This window comes from Somniosus microcephalus, chromosome 2 (assembly GCF_052327205.1).
Source record: "Somniosus microcephalus isolate GS21.2 chromosome 2, FLI_Smic_1.0, whole genome shotgun sequence".
Taxonomy (NCBI): Eukaryota; Metazoa; Chordata; class Chondrichthyes; order Squaliformes; family Somniosidae; genus Somniosus; species Somniosus microcephalus.
In genome coordinates, this window is record NC_140988.1 from 301,804,966 (window position 1) to 301,826,911 (window position 21,946).

The 21,946-nt window shown below is 44.6% G+C and overlaps 1 protein-coding gene across 3 annotated transcripts in view; it reads right to left on the bottom strand.

Moving 5' to 3' along the window:
* mtmr12 (myotubularin related protein 12) overlaps positions 1-21,946 on the bottom strand; it is a 115,391-nt gene that overhangs the window by 57,273 nt on the left and 36,172 nt on the right. For all 3 annotated transcript variants that reach the window (XM_085973703.1, XM_085973708.1, XM_085973715.1), the window contains exons 2-6: positions 19,424-19,481; positions 13,128-13,267; positions 11,199-11,271; positions 8,018-8,154; positions 5,776-5,869 (exon numbers count right to left, since the gene is read on the bottom strand). In XM_085973703.1, coding sequence (XP_085829829.1) covers positions 5,776-5,869; positions 8,018-8,154; positions 11,199-11,271; positions 13,128-13,267; positions 19,424-19,481 — 502 coding nt within the window. The remainder of the gene's footprint in view (positions 1-5,775; positions 5,870-8,017; positions 8,155-11,198; positions 11,272-13,127; positions 13,268-19,423; positions 19,482-21,946) is intronic.

Here is a 21,946-nt window from a genome sequence, read left to right on the forward strand (position 1 = left end):
GTCGTTAATAAATACTGTGAATAGTTGAGGCCCCAACACAGATCCCTGCGGGGCACCACTAGTCACATCCTGCCAATTTGAGTACCTATCCATTATCCCTACTGCCGGACTCCTGCCGCTCAGCCAATTTCCTAACCAGGTCAATAATTTGCCTTCAATTCCATGGGCTTCTACCTTACTTAACAGTCTCTTATACTAGTAGAGAATTATGGACATAGAAACTGAAGCACAGATGGAAGCCATTTGGCTGGTGCCAGCTCTTTCTTGTATCCTTATATTCTTTTTCTAAATATTTATGCAATTCATTGTGTAAATGAGGTAATAATTTGACTCAATAACCACGTGATAAAGCAATTCATGTTCGATTAACCTTCTGAATTGTTTTTCTCTAAAATTTCCTCATGTCCCCCCATTATCGATGTACCAACCAATTTTGATCATCTCTTAGTTACCCCCTTAAACATATCAGTTTCTGAAAAAATGCCCACATTTTCAGTCCTTCATGATTTCTGATATCATTCTACCAAATGTACCCTTTCCTTGGTTCAAATATCCTTCCTATAAGGAGATACCCAGAACTGCAGGCAATACACCAATTTGTGACTTAACCAATGCCTTGTACAAAATCACACGTCAGTTATCTGGTTTAATGTCAAACCCTCTATTTATAAAACTCAGAATTCCAATTGCCTTTTAATTAACTTTTCTCCCTGGACTCCTACTTTTAGAAAAGATTTGTGTACCTGCATCCCTTAGATTTCACTGTTCCTCCAACCTCAAGGATTTTACCATTTAGATTAGATGTTCCTTCATTGCTCGGTTTCCTCCCTAAATGCACAACTTCACTTTTCGCTGCATCGAATTACATCTGGCTTCCACCTGCCCAGTTACTATTACGATAGCAAAATACTATGGATGCTGCAAATCCGAACCAAATAGAAAATGCTGGAAAAACTCAGTAGACCAGGCAACATCCGTGGAGAGAGAAAGAGAGTCAATGGCCCCGATTTTCGGCTTGTGTGGGGAATGGTCGGACTTCCCCGAATGTGGGGTTTCTGACACACAAAGTAGTGTCAGCCAGCTCCACGCAATTTTCCCTCAAGTGGCCAATTAATTCCCAGCATGTGGGAAGCCTTGCTAATTGTCCAATTCAAGTCAGAAATCCCCACAGTATGATGTCATCATTCGTGGTGCTTTCAAGGTCCATAGCAAGCATTGCATCCTCTGAAGGCTTCCAAACGAACCATACAGGATGGCAGAGGAGCTTGCAGCAGCTGTGACCAGTGCCAGACCCCAATCCAAATTCGACGAGGCTTCACTGCAGGCATTATTGGATGGGGTTAGGGCCCACAGGGAGGTCCTCTTCCCTAGGTCAGGGAGGAAGAGGCCTCCCACTGAGACCAATGCTGCATGGATGCAGGTGTTAGCAGATGCCAACTCGCTGGGAGTCACCAGAAGAACCTTGGCATTACATCTCTATCTCCTTCCTTTACTCCCCCACAGTACCATCCAGAGCCCCCATCCTCACTGTGGAGGAGGAAGAGTCTGTGCAGCCAGACTCCTCAGAGGGAGCTCCAACCTCTGAGGGCGCAGCGTCAGCAGAAGTAAGCACACCCAGCACCAGCGCAGACACTCACACCTCGGGGGGGGGGGGGGGACCTTCGGGACAGAGTAGTGTTGTCACCTGGTGTTTCACAGCTCACAAGTGAGCCTCAGCAGATTCTGGAGACAGGGACAGCAGTGGAGAGTCCTCGTTGGAGGGCGCAGGACTCTGCCAGCTCAGCTGCGCTGCATGTCGACCCTCTCCCTCTGGGTCCATCCGCAAGAGAAGAGGTGATGGATCTCCATGCACAGATGCAGGAGTCTCTGGCAGGTTTTGTCTCTAGGGTCGCTGCAAGTGTGGAGCGAATGGAGTAGTCCAGAGCGACCATGAGCAGAGCCTTTGTGGAGTCATTGGCGCATGAACGCATCACCATGGAAAGGTTGGCAACCTCCATGCAGGAGATAACTCGCCAGGGTACGGAAAACATGGCGAGTGCGCATAAGAGAATGACATCTCTTGAGGAGCGTTGGCCATCTGTTGAACAGAGAAACCAGATCTTCATGGAAGTCCTTCGGAGTAGGACTGCCAGTGCAGAAACGGGTCCCCATGGCCCCCTAAAGCACAGCAAGGTGCTCTCAAGCCACTTCCAAGCGCTGGCCCCTTCTGGCCTGTGCAGCTTCAGGTGAGTGAGCAGCAGCCTGGTGCTCATCCTGCTGTTCCTGGTTCTGCTGCTGCCGCCTCTGCTGTTGGAGATCCTCTAATGCCAGGAAGGGAAGGTACCAAGGGCCTCCCATGCTTCTGGCAGATGCCTCCGTTGAGGAGGTGCCGAGTTAAGAGTGGTGAAAGGGGCTTCCCAGGAGCTCACACTGGAGAAGTGTGTGAGGCTCCAACTTTCTACAGCTGCTCCTACGGCTTCAAAAAGTTCCCCCAAGCCTTGATCAACAAGGTCCTGCAGCCTGCAAATGCTGCCTATTTAAATCTCTTCAGCCCTCAGCGACCTGCTGCTGCAAGCAAGCAAGCCAGCTGTTTTCACGCCAGCTCTCATCGGCGGGGTTCCCCGCAGGCGTGTTTCATGTGGGGAAAGCCCCAAAGTCGCAACGGCCCCGGAAAATCTTCCTTAACATTGGTGATTAGTGCTCCGACGAGCAGTCCCGCCAGCGGCAGCCGGGACTGAAGCGGGTGATGGAGAAACGGCGATCCGAAAGTCGGACGGGGTGGGGGGGGGGGGGGTCCTGACCCGCTTTTTCCACGATTTTCGGACCCCAGCCGCATGAAAAGCCGCCCGACGGCTGCCAGAAAATCGGGGCCAATGTTTCAGGTCGAAACCCTTCGTCAGGACTGAAAAAGCACAGGAAATTAAACAGATTAAAAGGCCAGTTTGGGGGCTGGGAAATGGCGATGAGAGAACAAGAGAGGTGTGAAGAGACATTAAGAGGTATTCAAAACGAGACAAGATGGTGATAGGACTAGTGGAGAGACAAAAGACAGCTCTAGATTAGGTGTGAAATGCACTGGCAGAATGAGAGACAGCGGCCATGTGGGAGAGAAAAAAAGGGGGGAGGGCCAAAACAAAAGTGTGGATAAAAAATGTAAAAATGTAATAGGAGCCAAGGTTATGATCTGAAATTGTTGAACTCAATATTGAGTCCGGAAGGCTGCAAAGTGCCTAATCGGAAGATATGGGGCTGTTCCTCGAGCTTACGCTGGGTTTCCGTGGAACAATGCAAGAGCCAGAGTACGGTGAGGTCTGAGTGGGAATGGAATGGTGAATTAAAATGACAGCCGACCGGAAGCTCGGGGTCACCCCTACTGACTGACCGGAGGTGTTCCGCAAAGCAGTCACCCAATCTGCGTTTGGTCTCCCCAATGTAGAGGAGACCACATCATGAGCAGCGAATACAGTATACTAGATTGCAAGAAGTACAAGTAAATTGCTGTTTCACCTGGAAGGGGTGTTTGGGGCCCTGGATAGTGGGAAGGGGGGGGAGGTATAAGAGCAGGTGTTGCATCGCCTGCGCTTGCACTGGATGGTGCCAGGAGAAGGGAAGGGGTGCTGGGGGTGATAGAGGAGTGGACTAGGGTGTCTCGGAGGGAGCGGTCTCTACGGAATGCTGAAAGGAGAGGGAGGGGAAGATGCGTTGGGTGGTGGGATCACGTTGGAGGTGGCGGAAAATGATCCGTTAAATGTGGAGGCTGGTGGGGTGAAAGGTGAGGACAAGAGGAACCCTATCGTGGTTCCGGGGAGGGAGGGGCAGGGGTAAGGGCAGAAGTGTGGGAGATAGAACATGACACGGTCGAAGGCCGTATCAATCACGGTAGAGGAGAATCTTCGGTTGGAGAAAAAGGAAGACATGTCGGAAGCACTGGTGTGGAAGGTGGCATCGTTGGAGCAGATGCGGCAGAGACGGAGAAACTGGGAGAATGGAAGAGTCCCTACAGGAGGCGGGGTGGGAGGAAGTGTAGTCCAGGTCGCTGTGGGAGTCAGTGGGCTTGTAGTGAAAGTTGGTCAATAACCTATCCCCAGATGTGGAGAAGTCGAGGAAGGGAAGGGAAGAGTCGGAGATGGACCATGTGAAGTGAGGGAAGGGTGGAAATTGGAGGTAAAGTGAATGAAATTGTTTGGTTCAGGGTGAGAGCAGGAAACGGCACCGATACAGTCATCAATGTACCGGAAAAAGAGGCGAGGGAGGGGACCCGAGTAGGACTGGAACAAAGAGTGTTCCACATATCCCACAAATAGGCAGGCATTGCTAGGACCCATGCGGGTACCCATAGCAACACCTTTGATTTGGAGGAAATGAGTGGAGTCAAAGGAGAAGTTGTTCAATGTGAGAACTAGTTCAACCAGGCGGAGGAGGGTGGTGGTGGATGGGGACTGGTCGGGCCTCTGTTCAAGGAAGAAACGGAGCGCCCTCAGGCCATCCTGGCGGGGGATGGAGGTGTAGAGGGATTGTACGTCCATGGTGAAAAGGAGGCAGTTGGGGCCAGGAAACTGGAAACTGTTAAAGTGGCGGAGGGCGTCCGAAGTGTCACGGATGTAGGTGGGAAGAGACTGGACAAGGGGAGAAAAGGTAGAGTCGAGATAGGAAAAGATAAGTTCCGTGGGGCAAGAACAGGCTGAAACGATGGGTCTACCAGGGCAGTCCTGTTTGTGGTTCTTGGGAAGGAGGTAGAGGTGGGCTGTGCGGGGTTGGGGAACTATGAGGTTGGTGGCTGCGGGGGGGGGGGGGGGGGGCGGGGGTGGAGATCTCCAGAGGAAATAAGGTCAGTGATAGTCTTGGAAACAGTGGTTTGATGTTCGGTAGTGGGGTCATGGTCCAGGTGGAGGTAGGTGTTGGAGAGTTGGGGTTCAGCTTCCACTAGGTAGCGGTCGGTTCACCAAACAACAACAGCCCCACCCTTATCAGCAGGTTTAATGACAATGTTAGGGTTGGATCTAAGAGAATGGAGTGCTGCAAGTTCAGAGGGAGGTAGGTTGGAGTGAGTGAGAGAGCAGAGAAATGGAGACGGCTGATGTCACGGCAGCAGTTAGCAATGAAAAGATCTAGAGAGGGTAAGAGGCCAGGGGGAGGGGACCAGGTAGAACAGGAATTGTGAAAGCGGGAGAAAGGATCAGCAGTGCGGGGGGGGGGGGGGGGGGGTGGGGGGAAAGACTCCTGGCAGAGAAGTGGGCAGCGGAAGAAAAAAAAAAAAAGAGTTCAACATCGTGCCGTAAGGGGATGAAGCTCAGGCCTTTGCTGAGGACTGATCGTTCGGGGTCAGAGAGGGGAAGGTCAGAGGGGATAGTGAAAACGTGGCAGGGGGTGAGATTGGGAGAGGGGGGGGGGGGGGGTCCAGAGGAAAGTGATGGGGAAGGTGGTTCCAGAGGGGCATTGGTGTTCAAGAGTTGATGAAGCTTGCGATGTTACCTTCTATTTTCCCCTCACACTATGCCCCTAATTTGTCGACGTTCCTCGTGTCCATGTTCAGATCATTTATATAAAAGTGGAAAACAAAGTGGTCTGTCCCAGAAGATTCCTGGTCCCAGCCTAGTCATTGGAGAGGTCATTTTTATAGAATCAGGCTGGCTGCATTCAAACTCAGGCCACAAAGATGAAAGGACAGGAAAAACTGAGTGCGACAATGGCCCTAAACATACAAGAATGCTTTCAAGGTGAGCGAGTTCAGGTCAGTTACAATAATCCACAAAGCAAAAAGGAGGAACAGAAAAAGAAGGATTTGTGTGACATTACCTTTAAGACCACCTGCTGCACCAACGTAGGAGAAAGCAAACAAACATTTTAAAGATGTGGTGTTCAAAGAATGGTGAACTATCCCTCGGATCAGCTGAAGGGGAAAAAAAAGAGTTGTCAATACATGTATTAAATTTTAATTACTTTTTTTTTGGGGGGGGGGGGCGTTGGGGAGGGGAAGAGAAGGAGAGAGAAAAAGAGAGTTAAAGATGGATTAGCTTATCGTTTCCCACATCCGTCAGTCAGAAAATAAAGTACACAAAAAGATCAGAAGCTCAACTGACCAAAATAAATGTTATTTTTAAAAGGCTATATTTTCCCCCAAAAAGTATGCAACATACTTTTCACAATAAATAAATCAGTCTACTAACTTGAAAAAAGCCTCTCTTTCTATATATTAACTTACTAATTATTCCCTTACCCCTTCTTTGGGCACTGATCCCATCTACAACCAACCTGTTCTCAGGTCTCGCCCAATCTGCTCCAAAACAGAATGCTTAAAGTTGCACAAAGCCCAGGATAACTCTCCGTCCCTGTAGGAAAAGTACCTGTTCTCTCCTTGGCACTGCCCCACAGATGAAACCAGCAATTTCATTTAAGGGAAATCATCAACATGTAAACATGACCTGCTCCTCCATGGAACAATACCTTAGTGCCCCACTTCATTATTTATAATTCTTGATGTTCTACAGAAAGCTCTCCTGACGTATATCCATCATAAATCACATCAGCCCAGCAAATGTGTGTGAGGTGGTGCATTTGAGTAGGAGGAATAAGGAGGCCACATACTCCTTGTAAAGTAAGAGTAAACGGGGTAGAGGAGCAAAGGGACCTAGGGGTACACATTCACAAATCATTAAAAGTAGCAACACAAGTTAACAAGGACATAAAAATGCAAACCAATCACTGGAGTTCATTTCGAGAGGAATAGAATTGAAAAGCAGGGAAGTTATGTTAAACTTGTATAGAACCTTGGTTAGACCACACTTGGAGTACTGTGCACACTTTTGGTCTCCATATTACAAAAAGCATAGAGGCACTGGAGAAGGTGCTAAAAGATTTACAAGGATGATACCAGAACAGAAAGGTTTTAACTGCAACAACTTGCATTTATATAGCACCTTTAACATAGTTAAATATCTTAAGGCGCTTCACAGGAGCGATTATCAAACAACATTTGACACCGAGCCACATAAGGAGGTATTAGGACAGGTGACAAAGAAGTAGGTTTTAAGGAGTGTCTTAAAAGGAGAAAAGAGAAGTAGAGAGGTGGAGAGCTTTAGGGAGGGAATTGCAGAGCTTATGGCCTAGGCAGCTGAAGGTACAGCCGCCAATGGTGGAGCAATTAAAAATCAGGGATGCGCAAGAGGCCAGAATTGGAGGAGCAGAGAGATCTCGGAGGAGATGCAGGGCCAGATGGAGGTTGCAGAGATAAGGAGGGGTAGTCCATGAAGGGGATTTATACACGAGGATGAGATTTTAAATTCAAAGTGATTGAGGACTGGGATCCAATGCAGATCAGCAGGTACAGGGGTGATGGGTTAGTGGGACAGGATACTGGCAGCAGAGTTTTGGATGAGCTGAAGTTTATGGAGGGTGGGGGATGGGAGGCTGACCAGGAAAGCAGTGGAACAGTTGAATCAGGAAGTGACATAGGCATTTTTTTTTTTAAATCTCAGTATGTGGGCGTCACTGGTCAACAGTCACTTACTGACCATTCCCAGTTGCCCCGAGGTGGTGGTGGGCTGACTTCTTGAACTGCTGCAGTCCATGTGGTGATGGTACTCCCACAATACGGTTAGGTAGGGATGAAGGTTTCAGCACATCAAAATCAGTTTACAATGCAAAAATTGACAAAACTATGTAATGCCTTGGAAAACAAAGCACCCATTTCCATTACATTCCTAATTTTGCTTTAAAAGTAGAAAGGCCTTAAAAAGGTTACACGAGACTGAGTGAGATAGTGAAAAATCCCCGACATATTTTTTTTTCTTCTGTAATAAGTAGAAGTGTTCAAGTCTAGCCATCCTCTGTCCAGTGACATGTGGTAGAATGGCATGGGCTTATTCACATTATGTTTCCCACATAGCACTAAATAGTTTCAAACATGACTCCAAGGATATACACCATGTAACTTCCCAACTGGAAAGAAAGAGGGGAGAAAAGTGCAAGGAGTCAATAATGTGGAAACTACAGGCGAGGCAGCAAATTAGATTTTTGTTAATTTTTAGTTCTCATTTACCCTTCTAGCATCCTCTTCCTTGGTGTATCTTAACCCAAAGTGAAAGACCCGGAAGTCTTTACAGTACAGTAGAAGCTTCTCGGGAATTTTGTTCTTTATAGCACCAGGCAGTAGCTGCTTCTTTTTATCATCATACACTTAAAAAAAAACACAAAAGAAGTTATGAAATCCTTACACATGAAGCAATAGAAATATAGGAAGACTGAATTTCAGCTGCAGTTATTTTAGACAAGAGTAACAGTAAAATACAAATTTCCCATCTCAACCAACTACTGCCCCCCCCCCCACCTCCCCCAAAGAAGTTAAGCCACCAATTCTATAGCCAGGAAGCCAAGAGACTGGAAGTTTTTGATTGCATAAAATAGGTCCAATTTTTAAAAAATGGACAATATTTTTGGAAATACCCATATTACAACAAAGAGACACACACTTACCCCAGTACTCAAAAATGCATTCCAAATAGCTACAAATCTTAGGGCCGGGGTTTGTCATTACTTAATTCCCCAGCTCATGGTTTTGCTGCCATTCACTCCAATGGGCAGAAAACACAGGCTGACAAGCACACAAACTGAACGCCCCAGCAGAAGAATCTACATGTCAATGGACAAGAGCAAAGAGCAAAACACATTTCCTTCACTAAAATTGAAGCAAATTAAGAAATGATCATTTTCAGAGAAGTTAATGAATTATATATTAATTATAACTACCAAATGTCAATTTGCATCTCTCACAAGTCATAAGGTTGTGGTTTTAAGGCCCCCTCAAAGACTTATCTAGGCTGACACTTCAACGTTGTACCGAGAGTCCTCTATTGCCAGAGGTGGTATCTTTTAAATGAGACATTAACCAAAGGCCACATCTGTTCAGGTGGATACAAAAGATCCCCTGGCACTATTCAAGGAGCAGAAAGTTCCGCTGAAGTCTTGGCAAACACTCCTCCCTCAACCAATACAGCTAAAAAATAATTGATCATTCACCTCACTTGCTCTTTGTGGGATCCTGCAGTGTAAAATTGGCTCCCACATTGTTTAGAAACATAGAAGATAGGAGCAGGAGTAGGCCATTCAGCCCCTCGAGCCTGTTCCGCCATTTAATGAGATCATGGTTGATCATCCAAACTCAGTACCCTGTTCCTGCTTTCTCCCCATATCCCTTGATCCCTTTAGCCTTAAGAAATATATCTAACTCCTTCTTGAATATATTTAATGAATTGGCCTCAACTGCCCTGTGGTAGAGAATTCCACAGGTTCACCACTCTCTGGGTGAAGAAATTCCCCCTCATCTCAGTCCTAAATGACTTACCCCTTATCCTTAGACTGTGACCCCTGGTTCTGGACTCTCCCACCATCGGGAACATCCTTCCTGCATCTAGTCTGTCTAATCCTGTTAGAGTTTTATAAGTTTCAATGAGATCCCCTCTCATTCTTCTAAACTCCAGCGAATATAAGCCCAATCAACCCAATCTCTCCTCATACGTCATTCCTACCATCCCAGGTATCAGTCTGGTGAATCTTCGCTGCACTCCCTCCATGGCAAAAACATCCTTCCTCAGATAAGGCGACCAAACTACACACAATACTCAAGGTGTGGTCTCACCAAGGCCCTGTACAACTGCAGCAAGACATCCTTGTTCCTGTACTCCAACCCTCTCGCTACGAAGACCAACATACCATTTGCCTTCTTAACCGCCTGCTGCACCTGCATGCATACCTTCAGCGACTGGTGCACAAGGACACCCAGGTCTCGTTGCACTTCCCCTTCTCCCAATCTATTGCCGTTCAGGTAATAATCTGCCTTCCTGTTTATGCCACCAAAGTGGATAACCTCGCATTTATCCACATTATACTGCATCTGCCAGATCACCAAACTTGTCCAAATCATACTGGAGTTTCTCGGCATCCTCCTCACAGCACACATGCCCACCCAGCTTTGTGTCGTCTGCAAACTTGGAGATATTACATCTAGTTCCCTCATCTAGATCATTAATATATATTTTGTGAATAGCTGGGGTCCTAGCACCGATCCCTGCGGTACCCCACTAGTCACTGCCTTCCACTCGGAAAAAGACTCGTTTATTCAAAGTATTGACTACACTTCAAAACTACTTCATTGATTCTGGAGATTGAGACAATTACAGAAGCTGCAAGACTGAGCCGCACATTACTGATGTAAAGCAGTCTCTCCTATTACTTGCATCTCAAATAGTTACAACATAAAAAGAAAAATCTATATTCTCCCATATTTCAATCGATATCTTTTACAAATTGTAGTTTTGGCATCTGATGCATTGCCACCAACTGAACATATGTAGCACGACACAAGTGACACTATTTTTTATATGCCTATTTAAAAATAGAATCCACTGATCCTTTTTTTTTATAGCAAATTGTTAAATTTCTATTTAGGTTGCACATGAACAAATTTAATGGGATGGAGTCAATTATAGTAGACTTTTTTCTTTTAAAACCTTCCTTCACAAAAAAGTCTTTCCCCATTCCCTGAAGGCATTTACTCTTTGCAGTCACCCTGCAATATCGCCACCAAAATGACTGCTGTACATGTACGAACCTCAGCAGGGAATGACAGCAGGCAAGCCAACCATGGATCATCGTAACTAAGGTTAGTAAGGGTTACTGAACCAAGGCGATTAAATATAGAGTTAAGATACAAATCAGCAGTGATGTAACTGAATGGCAGAACAGACTCAAGGGGCTGAATGGCCTACTCCTGAGCCCAATCTTCATCTCACACAAACATTGTAGTACAGGAAACTTTGTGATATCCGGCACCGACGGGTTGCTGATCTATCAAAACTGCCGGACATACAAAGTTAATGTTGAAGCATACAGAGGTTTTCATCTCCGTATCTGACAACAAACACTGTTGCTTAGCAACAGCTTCTAAAGAGTCGGCTGCAGCTGCAAACATCTCTAGCTGAAGTTGTTGCTATAGCTACAGACCTTGCAGTGCCTGACTGGGGGAAAAAAAGAACAAAAACTAAAAAAACGGCTCCTGATTTTTGCCGTTAGATCGCATATTCCAGACATACAACCTCCGGATAAACCGAAGTTTCCTGTAGTTATAGTCTACATCTACTGCAATCATATTCAGTGTATACAGCAATAACAGAAGCAAAACTAGAAAAATCAAAGGCTCCATGTGGTTTTACTCATTACATTACCTCCAAAGAGCTGGTCCACGCAATGCAAGGATATGTCATTTTCACCCATCAGTTTATTCCTATAGGATTGTTCCTTAAATGTAAATTATAGGAAAAAAGAAATCCAAATAAATATACAACAAGGACAACAGATCACTCATTTAAAGCCAATGCCTAGATCAGATCTATAATCACAGCAACCTAAAGTGTAGGTCTTCATGATCCTAGGTAATTTCTACAAGCACTTCAAGTTACATGAAACAAATTTGTAGATTGCTCATGACATTGCTTTTAGGTAGTCTGAGAAAGGGAATGCATAGCCGATAATGAAATGATTTGTAGTACCATTTATTCCATTAAACTTGCCTCTTATTCTCAATTAATTTGCAGTGCTTGCACAATGTGAAAGTTGCTCACTCTTCACTCCTCCCTGCCCAAGGCCTTCTATTATTCTCAATTATTTAAAAGATTATTAAAAAGGAGTTTTTCCTCCACTTCATCCTCTAGTGGATTTGTAGAATTTACTGTAGATACCGTTGGCATAGCACTCTACCAAGGTTCTCCACCCCCCATCATCTCCAATGGTCAACACCTTGATCAGGTGGTGCAAGTATAACTGACTTCAAATGCAATGACCAATCTCAGCATCTGAAGGCCTCAAAAATCCTCGGTTGGCCTTTGCAGGATTATCATTTACAAGACAGTTACGGATAATTCACCCCATCTTAGTTCATCCACCCAGGAAAACCTAAAGCAGCCAATGACTTTTTGAAATATTCCAGGATTTTCACCGCCACAATTCTTCCTAGAACTCCATGCCATACACTGATCACTCATGTAAAGAAGAATCTTCCTGAAATCAGTTTTAAATTTAACTTTTACTAGTTTGAATTGGTCTCTCTATTCCACTCTCTCGGTATACAAGATCACCTCCATCTCAGGCAGAAAAGCCCAAGCTCTCCAGTCTTTCCTCATAGCCCAGATCTCTGATACTGGGGATCAGCTTTCCAAAAATGGACACTGTACCTCAATTACTGTCTGACAAGAACAGTTTAAACAACTTTCTCCTAGCCAAATATAAAGTAACGTTTAGATATAGTTTCTCATTTTCTCTTAAGCAATCATTCTAATACACAGCATCAGTTTCTTTCTTTCCCAGCTCTTGGATTCTCAAAACTCCTGCCTCCAGGTGCCCCTGGCTCCAAACCATGCACCCATTCGCCACCTGCTTCTGCTCTTCAAAACTACTATTTCATTTCAATCACTGTGTTCCAGCCAACTGCTGATGCCAGTTGCCAACATAATTCTGGCTTCAATCCCACAATCTCCAGAAAACAGAAGTGGAAGCATTCTAGCTTCTTTAAGCAAACTGGAGTGAGCATTATACATAAACGAATAATTTAAAAAAAGATGGCGATTATCAGTTGTGGGCGTTGCTGGCAAGGCCACCATTTATTGCCCATCCCTAATTGCCCTTGAAAAGGTGGCGGTGAGCCCCCTTCTTGAACTGTTGCAGTCCGTGTGGTGAAGGTACTGCCACAGTGCTGTTAGGTAGGGAGTTCCAGGATTTTGACCCAGCGACGATGAAGGAACGGTGACATATTTCCAAGTCAGGATGGTGTGTGACTTAGAGGGGAAGTTGGAAGTGATGGTATTCCCATGTGCCTGCTGCCCTTGTCCTTCTAGGTGGAAGAGGTTGCGGGTTTGGGAGGTGCTGCCGAAGAAGCCTTGGCGAGTTGCTGCAGTGCATCTTGTAGATGGTACACACTGCAGCCATGGTACGCCAGTGGTGGAGGGTCTCCTCGAGGCTCGCTCAGTTGCACAGGCACTGGCCTGGGAGCAGAACAGTCTCCTGCCCTTCAATGCGAAAAGATCAGAAACCCTCTACAAAACAAAACAAAAAAATCCACATTCACCGCCCACATGCAGAATGTTCTTGCTGATGCTTACCACGTCATCCAACAACTGCTCGGCACTTAGAAAGGAAATCTTGAAATTCGTACAGACAAGCTTTCCATAAAAGCCCCGTTGTAAAGAATCTTCTCGACTGTATTTCACTACAGTGTTTGCTTCACAGATTACAAGTTCCCCTGTGTGAGACAGAAAGAAAAAGGAAGTGGGAAGAAAAATTGAGAACTAGTCAAACCAATTAATCCTATTATTGTGTGAAACATGGAAGGACAAAAACTAGTATTTATCCCAGCTTCTCTAGTCTCTCCACATAACTGAAGTCACTCATCCCTGGTACCATTCTAGTAAATCTCCTCTGCGCCCTCTCCAAGGCCTTGACATGCTTCCTAAAACGTGTGGTGCCCAGAACTGGACACAATACTCCAGCTGAGGCCTAACCAGTTCATAAAGGTTTAGCACTTCTTCAAATAGTGCACATTTACATCTTTCCCACAACTCCATGTTTGAATCTCTCCAATCAGGTTTCCACACCTGCCACAGCACCAACGGCCCTAATCAAAAGTCACAAACAACATCCTTTGCGACTGACTGGAGCACTATTCTTCCTCATCCTTCTTGACCTCTGCAGCCTTTAGCATTGTCAACATCATTCTTCTCCTCCAATGAATCTCTTCCACTGTCCAGCTCAAAAAGGACAGTCCTCGCTTGGTTCTACTGTTAACTATTCATAGGGGAAGAGTGGGCCGTAGAGCAGAGTATGTTCCGCTATTCAATCAGATCATGATTGATCTGTACCTCAACTCCATTTACTTGTCTTTATTCCATATCCGTTGATACCCTTGCCTAACAAAAAACTGGCAATCTCAGTCTCGAAAATTCAATTGACCCAGCATCCACAGCCTTTTGGGGAATGAGTTCCAGATTTCCAGGACCATATGTGAAAAAGTGCTTCCCATTTTCACTCCTAAATGGCAGATCTCTAATTTTAAAATTATGTCTCCTTGTTTTGGATTTCCCCATCAGTGGAAATAGTTTCTCAATCTACCCTACTGAATCACTCATAATTTTACCCTTTAAGCCCAGACAGCATTCTGGCGAATCTACAGTGTACCCCTCCAAACCCAAAATATCTTTCCTGAGGTTCGGTCAAAAACAGAATGGAGTACACCAGATGGAGTCTGACCAAGGCTCTGTGCAACTGAAGCATCATTTCCACACTTATAAATATCAACCCACCCCCTTGAGATTAACATCCCATTATGCCTTTTTGATTACTTTTCGCACCTGTGCACCTGGAAGTTGTAAAATAACTCCTTAAATGTACACCACTGATCATGTATCGTCTTACCCTTTAATCTATTTTCCCAATCCACTCTACTCAATTCCGCTCTCATACCTTCATAGTCTCCTTTATTCAAGCTTAGCACGCTTGTTTGAGATCCAACCTTCTCACCCTCTAATTGAATATGGAATTCAACCATGTTATGGTCACTCATTCCAAGGGGATCCTTTACTAGGACATTTTCAATTAATCCTGTCTCATTACACAGGACCAGATCTAAGGTTGCTTGCCCCCTGGTCGGTTCAGTTACATACTGCTCAAGAAACCCATCCCTAATACACTCAATGAACTCATCTTCAAGGCAGCCCTGCCCAATTTGATTTGTCCAATTAATACGATAGTTAAAATCCCCCATAATTATAGATGTTCCCTTATTACAAGCCTCAACTATTTCCTGATTGATACTCCGTCCAACAGAGTTGCCACTGTTCGGAGGCCTATAGACTGCGCCCACTAGTGTTTTTTTCCCCCTTATTATTCCTTACCTCCACCCAAACTGTTTCATTATCCTGATCTTTTGACCCAATATCATTTCTCTGTATTATAGTGATTCCTTCCTTTATTAACATAGCCACCCCACCTCCCCTTCCTTCCTGCCGGTCCTTCCTGATCGTTAAATAACCTGGTATGTTTAATTCCCAGGCATTGTCACCCTGCAGCCATGTTTCTGTAATGGCCACAAGATCATACCCATATGACAGCAAAAAATAACAAAAAGATTGATTAAGAAAGCGAAGATAGATTATGAAAGTAAATTAGCAAAAAATATAAAAACAGATAACAAGAGCTTTTATAGTTATATAAAAAGAAAAAGGGTGGCTAAAGTAAAATGTTGGTCCCTTAGAGGATGAGACCGGGAAATTAATGGTGGGAAATATGGAGATGGCAAAAACACTGAATGAATATTTCGTATCAGTCTTTACAGTAGAAGACATCAAGAATATCCCAACACTGGACAAACAGGGGGCTAAAGGGGGGGGGGGGGGGGGGGGGAGGAGCTAAACACGATCAAAATCACTAAGGAAGTGGTACTCGGTAAAATAATGGGACTCAAGGCGGATAAATCACCTGGACCGGATGGCTTACATCCTAGGGTCTTGAGGGAAGTGGCGGTAGGGATTGTGGATGCAGTGGTAATAATTTTCCAGTAACTAGTGGTGTTCCGCAGGGGTCAGTGCTGGGTCCCCAACTCTTTACAATCTATATTAACGATCTGGAGGAGGGGACCGAGTGTAACATATCAAAGTTTGCAGATGATACTAAGATGGGAGGGAAAGTAGTGAGTGAGGAGGACATAAAAAACCTGCAAGGGGACATCGACAGGCTAAGTAAGTGGGCAGAGATTTGGCAGATGGAATACAATACTGGAAAGTGTGAGGTTATGCACTTTGGCAGGAAAAATCATAGAGCAAGTTATTATCTTAATGGCAAGAAACTGGAAAGTACTGAAGTGCAAAGGGATCTGGGGGTCCTGGTGCACGAAACTCAAAAAGGTTAGTATGCAGGTGCAGCAAGTGATTAAGAAGGCCAATGGAATGTTGGCTTTCATTGCTAGGGGGGATAGAATATAAAAATAGGGAGGTATTGCTTCAGTTGTACAAGGTATTGGTGAGACCGCACCTGGAATACTGCGTACAGTTTTGGTGTCCATACTTAAGAAAGGACATACTTGCTCTCGAGTCAGTACAAAGAAGGTTCACTCGGTTAATCCCAGGGATGAGGGGATGGACATATGAGGAGAGGTTGAGTAGATTGGGACTCTACTCATTGGAGTTCAGAAGAATGAGGGGCGATCTTATTGAAACATATAAGATTGTGAAGGGGTTGGATCGGGTGGATGCGGGGAGGATGTTCCCGATGATGGGTGAAACTAGAACTAGGGGGCATAGTCTTAGAATAAGGGGCTGGTCTTTCAAAACTGAGATGAGGAGGAACTACTTCACTCAGAGGGTGGTAGGTCCATGGAATATGCTGCCCCAAAAAGCTGTAGAAGCTACATCATTACATAAATTTAAAACAGAAATAGACAGTTTCCGAGAAGTAAAAGGGAATTAAGGGTTACGGGGAGCGGGCAGGAATTTGGACATGAGTCTAGGTTCGGATCGGTCATGGCCCTGTGGGTAGCGGAGCGGGCCCAGGGGCCGTGTAGCCTGATCCTGCTCCTATTTCGTATGTCTAATTCTGTTAGATTCAGGAGATGGTTCTGTGATAGTAGATTGGCGGTTAGGATCAGATCAGCCATGATCTTATTGAATGGCGGAGCAGGCTCGAGGGGCCGATTGGCCTACTCCCGCTCCTATTTCTTATGTTCTTATATGTGCAGTAGTTTTTAGTGATGTGTATACCTGGACACCCAAATCCCTTTGCTCCTCCGCAGTTCCTGGTCTCTCACCATTAAAAAAATATTCCAATTTGTCTTCCTCAGATCCAAAGTGGACAACCTCACACTTCCCCCACACTGAACTTCATTGGATACAGTTTTGCTCATTCACTTAGTCTATGTCCATTTGTAACTTCCTGCTCCCATCCATACAACTTACTGTGCCTCCCAACTTAGTTTCATCTGCAGACTTGGATATTCAACGTGAAAAGCCGAGGCCCCAGTAAAGATCTCTGGGGAACACCAATCGTCACATCCCAAACAGAGAACGATCCCATTATCCCTACTCGTCTCCTACCGCCCAACCAACTACCGACCCACGTCACAAGGTTACCTCCAATTCAAATCCAATTGTAGCCAGAGCTTTTCTTGAAATGGCTTCTCTTCCCATCCCCACGCAGTTACCGCTGGAGCCCCCACCCAAGGAACTATCCTTGGCTCCCTCCTCTTCCTCAGCTACGTTCTGCCCTTTGGCAACATCAACTGAAGACACAAAATCAAGTTCCACATGTACACTGACGACACCCAGCTCTACCTCTCCACCACTGTTCTCAAACCCTCCACTGCCTTGGTGTTGTCAGACATCCAGTCCTGGATGAGCCGCAATTTCCTCCAGTTAAACACTGGGAAGACCGAGTCATCATTTTTGGTTGTAACCAGAAAATCTGTGCCCTTGCCACCAATTTCAAGTCCCTTCCTGGCCACTATCTTGGATTTAACCAGATGGTTTGCAACCTCAGTTTTATCTGACCTCAAATTTATCTTCTAACCCTACACCCCTTCTGTCAAAGAGCACCTACTTCCACCCATGCCTAGCTACTGATGAAACCCTTATTCATGCCTTTGTCACCTTCACACTCAACAATTCCAATGTTCTCCAGGCCAGCCTCCCATCCTCCATAAACTTCAGCTCATTCAAAAAACTTTTCTCCTCGTATTCTATCCCGCACTATGTTTCGCTCACCCATTACCCCTGTGCTCACTGATCTACATTGGCTCTCAATTCTCCAACACCTCAAAATTAAAATTCTCATACTTTTAATTTCCTTTAAATTCCTCTGTAACCTCCTCTGGCCCGACAACCCTCAGCTCTACATACTTTGCCTCTGGCCTCTTGTGCATACCAGAGTCCTTTCACCACACCATAGTGGCTGTGCCTTCAACCATCTGGACCCTATGGTCTGGAATTCCATCCCTAAACCTTGCCACCTCTGTATTTCCATCTCCTTCATGAAGGCCTTCCTTAAAACCCACCTCTTTGACCAAGCTCTTAGTCACCCCAATATCCCTTCTTTGGCTTGGCACCCATTTTTTCCTGATTATGCTTCCAAGAAGCACCTTGACATTTCTCCCCCCCCTAACAAGATAAAAAGGTGCTACATAAATGAAGTTGTTGTTGTTGTCCACCCAAAAGGGCAAATGTGACCCGAGTTGAACATTAAAGATGGCACTTCAACAATACAGCACTCCTTCACTACTGCACTGAAATGTTAGTCTAGATTATGTGCTCAAGACCGCCTGACTTAGGCAAGAGTGCTACCACTGAGCCAAGGCCGACACATGCCGCAGTGATTGCCCAGAGTTTGGGCTTTTAAGCTTCATGAGAAAGATGTTCAGTCATTTTATTGCAGTTTCCAAGTTTGATTTCCTTATTAGACATGGAGAAAAGATGCCACTGTTGTAAAAAAAAAACTTTAAATTGCAACTTTAAAAAAGTCACAGCAGCTCCAGCTGGAGTTAAAATACCATGTCTAGTTTTAATTTTTGTTTCAACAAAATAGCACCAAGGGGTTCAACTTTTGTTAAAAGCCAAAATTTTCTACTGCGCATCTGGTATGAAATAAGTGGCCAATAGGACAAAGGTCCAAACATTTTGTTTGGAATTCAATTTCTTCATAGCAATATTAAAATTTTAATACAGCAACATGCATTATGCAGATGGACTGTCCCAAATCTAAGTTTCCGTTCTTTGCAAATGTTGATTTACAATAAAGAGATTAAACTTAGTTAGATTTTTGGATCACCTGTCATTTTTAACCAGTTAAAACAAGATACGCTGGTTAAATACTAGATTTTAAATTATGGTGGGGAACCAAAGTTAGCTTCTGTGGTTCATTAGTGGAATGCTACATTCAGGAGCAGAGAACAGGATTATTTGTTTAAGCAAATCTGTACCATTGTAATTTCAGAACACTTGATTGAATTGACTGCCAGTCAGTGTAGGTAATACTGACAAATTGAAGTATTGAAAAGGAAACCGGGATTAAATTCTTGACCCAGCAAAGAGCACAAGGACAAGAGTTTGGCACAAAGAAAACAGCAAGCCCATATTCTTAGATAATACAGCATGCTCAGTGGCCTTTCATTTTTTTCCCACTTGCCCTCTACTGTAGGCACTAATTCATGTTAGTCACGCCGACAACCATTTTTCATGTATGATCCGCCAGACTATTCAACTGGGTGGGCATCACAGCTATACCCAATCAGATCCTCAAGTCCACTTTTCAACAGGAATCACAGGATAATGATCTGGCTGACTTTCTCCTTCCTTGCCCTCAGCAAACACAGGAGAAAAACGTTTACTTCAAAAATGTTTTGGAAGAAATTTTTTACCTGGTAATAAGTGTGGCTTCAGTTCATCATTAACTTCTTTTTCTTTTTTTTTAATTTCCTGAAATAAAGAGAGAGACACTTTCAAGACATGCTTTATGCGAATCCATGATTAAGGAACATAATAGTGAACTGGAGTTTAAGAAAAAGGAGATCCGGATTAAGCCTGAAACATAATCTCAATTCAGATTATATATGGCATCAAATGGCACAAATTGTGCTAGAGTATGTGCCCCACAAAATTACCAAGTTTCTCCAACATGAATAACAATATGATGACAGTTACAAAAGTATCACTAACAAATTAACAGAACATTTGGAACATCCTCTTCCCAATGTTGGCATCAACGATCATTCTTGGATGGCCAATTTAGGAAGTAAAATGGACAGTTGCCTAATTATGGAGTGTGAGTGTGAGTGAGAGAAAGGAGAACAATTTTCTTTCTAGGTACTTTTGCTCTGACAATTCCCCCCCCCCCCCCTCCCCTCCCCTCCCCTGAAGGCATGGAATCCTTGCTGTAATGTCACTTTCACTGGTATTGGACACCCTTTATCATTTTGAAGTGGCCATTCATAATGGGTTAGCCTAGCTAGGCTATTTGATTTCAGAGACATCAGACAAACCCAATCCCATCCTTCAAACATTACACATGCAGTTATTTTCTGGATAATTAACTGAAGCATGGACTCTGGATAATTTTCCCTATCCAAGCTCGGAGGTGTGGAGACCAATTCTTCTCTGTAAAGGCAGGAACAATTCCACACTGGAGTGAAATCAGTCTGGAGACGGAATGCTATGCGGTTCTTTCACTGTGTGTGACACTGGCTCTCACCTATCCCAGACTAACTGAGTGATTAGCCTCTCTGCTGGCTATTAGAGTCCAATTTAGAATGAATTTTGGTCGAGCTCTACTCAATTCCTTGTGGGTCACAGGTCCCAGCACATAACTGACCCAATTCACCACTAAAATTTGGTCTTTCCACACCCCCCCACCCCCCCCCTCCCTCTTGTGGGGGCTTCATGAAACCACAAGTGTGAGAAATGAAAATAATCAGTGGTGTAGATGCTGGGTGCTTGGAATGAGAAAGTGTTCCATTGCCCGTCACTGGTATTCTTCACCTTGATGGGCACATAAATTTACCAAAAATATGAGAAAATTGCATGTACTTAGAAAGATCATATGAATCCAGCATACAACTTGAAGACATCTCTCATCCTTACTGATTAGGTTTTATTGAAAGTGAAGAGTGAGATAACAGCAAGGATTGGAATTCTGGGTCATTTTACTGTCCATGGTGCAGAATGAAAAACTCTGAAGCTCGGTAATGTGAACATGTTTTTGAAACTATTTTCCAGCCAATTAATATATACAAAAAATCCTGCAAGTCCATTTGCTACATCAAATACAAGTCAGGAAAAAACACCTTTTTCCTCCCCTCAAATAAATCAATCAATCAAGTCAGCTGTGGCTCAATTGGTAGCACATTCGCCTCCGAATCAGAAGGTTGTGGGTTCAAGTCCCTCTCCAGGGACTGGAGCACATAAAGCTAGGCTGATACGCTAGTGTAGTGCTGAGGGAGTGCTGCACTGTCAGAGGTGCCGTCTTTCGGATGAGACGTTAAACAGAGGTCCCGTCTGCTCTCTCAGGTAGACGTAAAAGATCCCATGGCACTATTTCGAAGAGTAGGGGAGTTATCCCCAGTGTCCTGGCCAATATTTCTTCCTCAACCAACATAACAAAAACAGATTATCTGGTCATTTTCACATTGCTGTTTGTGGGAGCTTGCTTATGCGCAAATTGGCTGCCGCGTTTCCCACATTACAACAGTGACTACACTTCAAAAAGCACTTCATTGGCTATAAACCGTTCTGAGATGTCCGGTGGTTGTGAAAGGTGCTATATAAATGCAAGTCTTTCTTTCTTCTTTTCTATGGTACAGCATTTCAACAAGCACCCTCTAGCATCTTGCTCAAGTGGTCATTATTAATGTGCAACTCTTCACAGCAAATGCTAGCATGCTATTCCAACTGAAGGAGCATCACAGCCAAGTCCAATTCGGACCTTCCCCAACACCCACACGCATGCACTCGGCAGAAACGAGAATCCTGGAAGATTTTCTCCTCCTTGCCCCAGGTTAACAGTGGCACGGCTACTGCCATCCTGGCGGAGTTCAGCCCATGCGTGTGACCTTCTTAGTCTGCACAGTTCAACTACTCACTACATAAGATTACTGAGCTCCGAGGATCACAGAGGTTCTAAAGTTTTAAAAAGATTTCTGTGATTACCCTCAAAGTACATCCCCGTACACACTTTCTTCAAACCTTAAACCACTTTCACAGATAAACTTAGATTCTGTGAAATTACAGTCCCTCTGTACACCTCGCCCTACAAAGTTTAAAATGAGTTCTGTGCCCAACCCCCTTTCTCCCCTGAAAGAAAGTTGAACATTTCTGGTGATGAGTGTCTTGGGTGGGTAACATACAGCAAGAAGGTTGGATTACATCTGCATGTTATTCATGACATC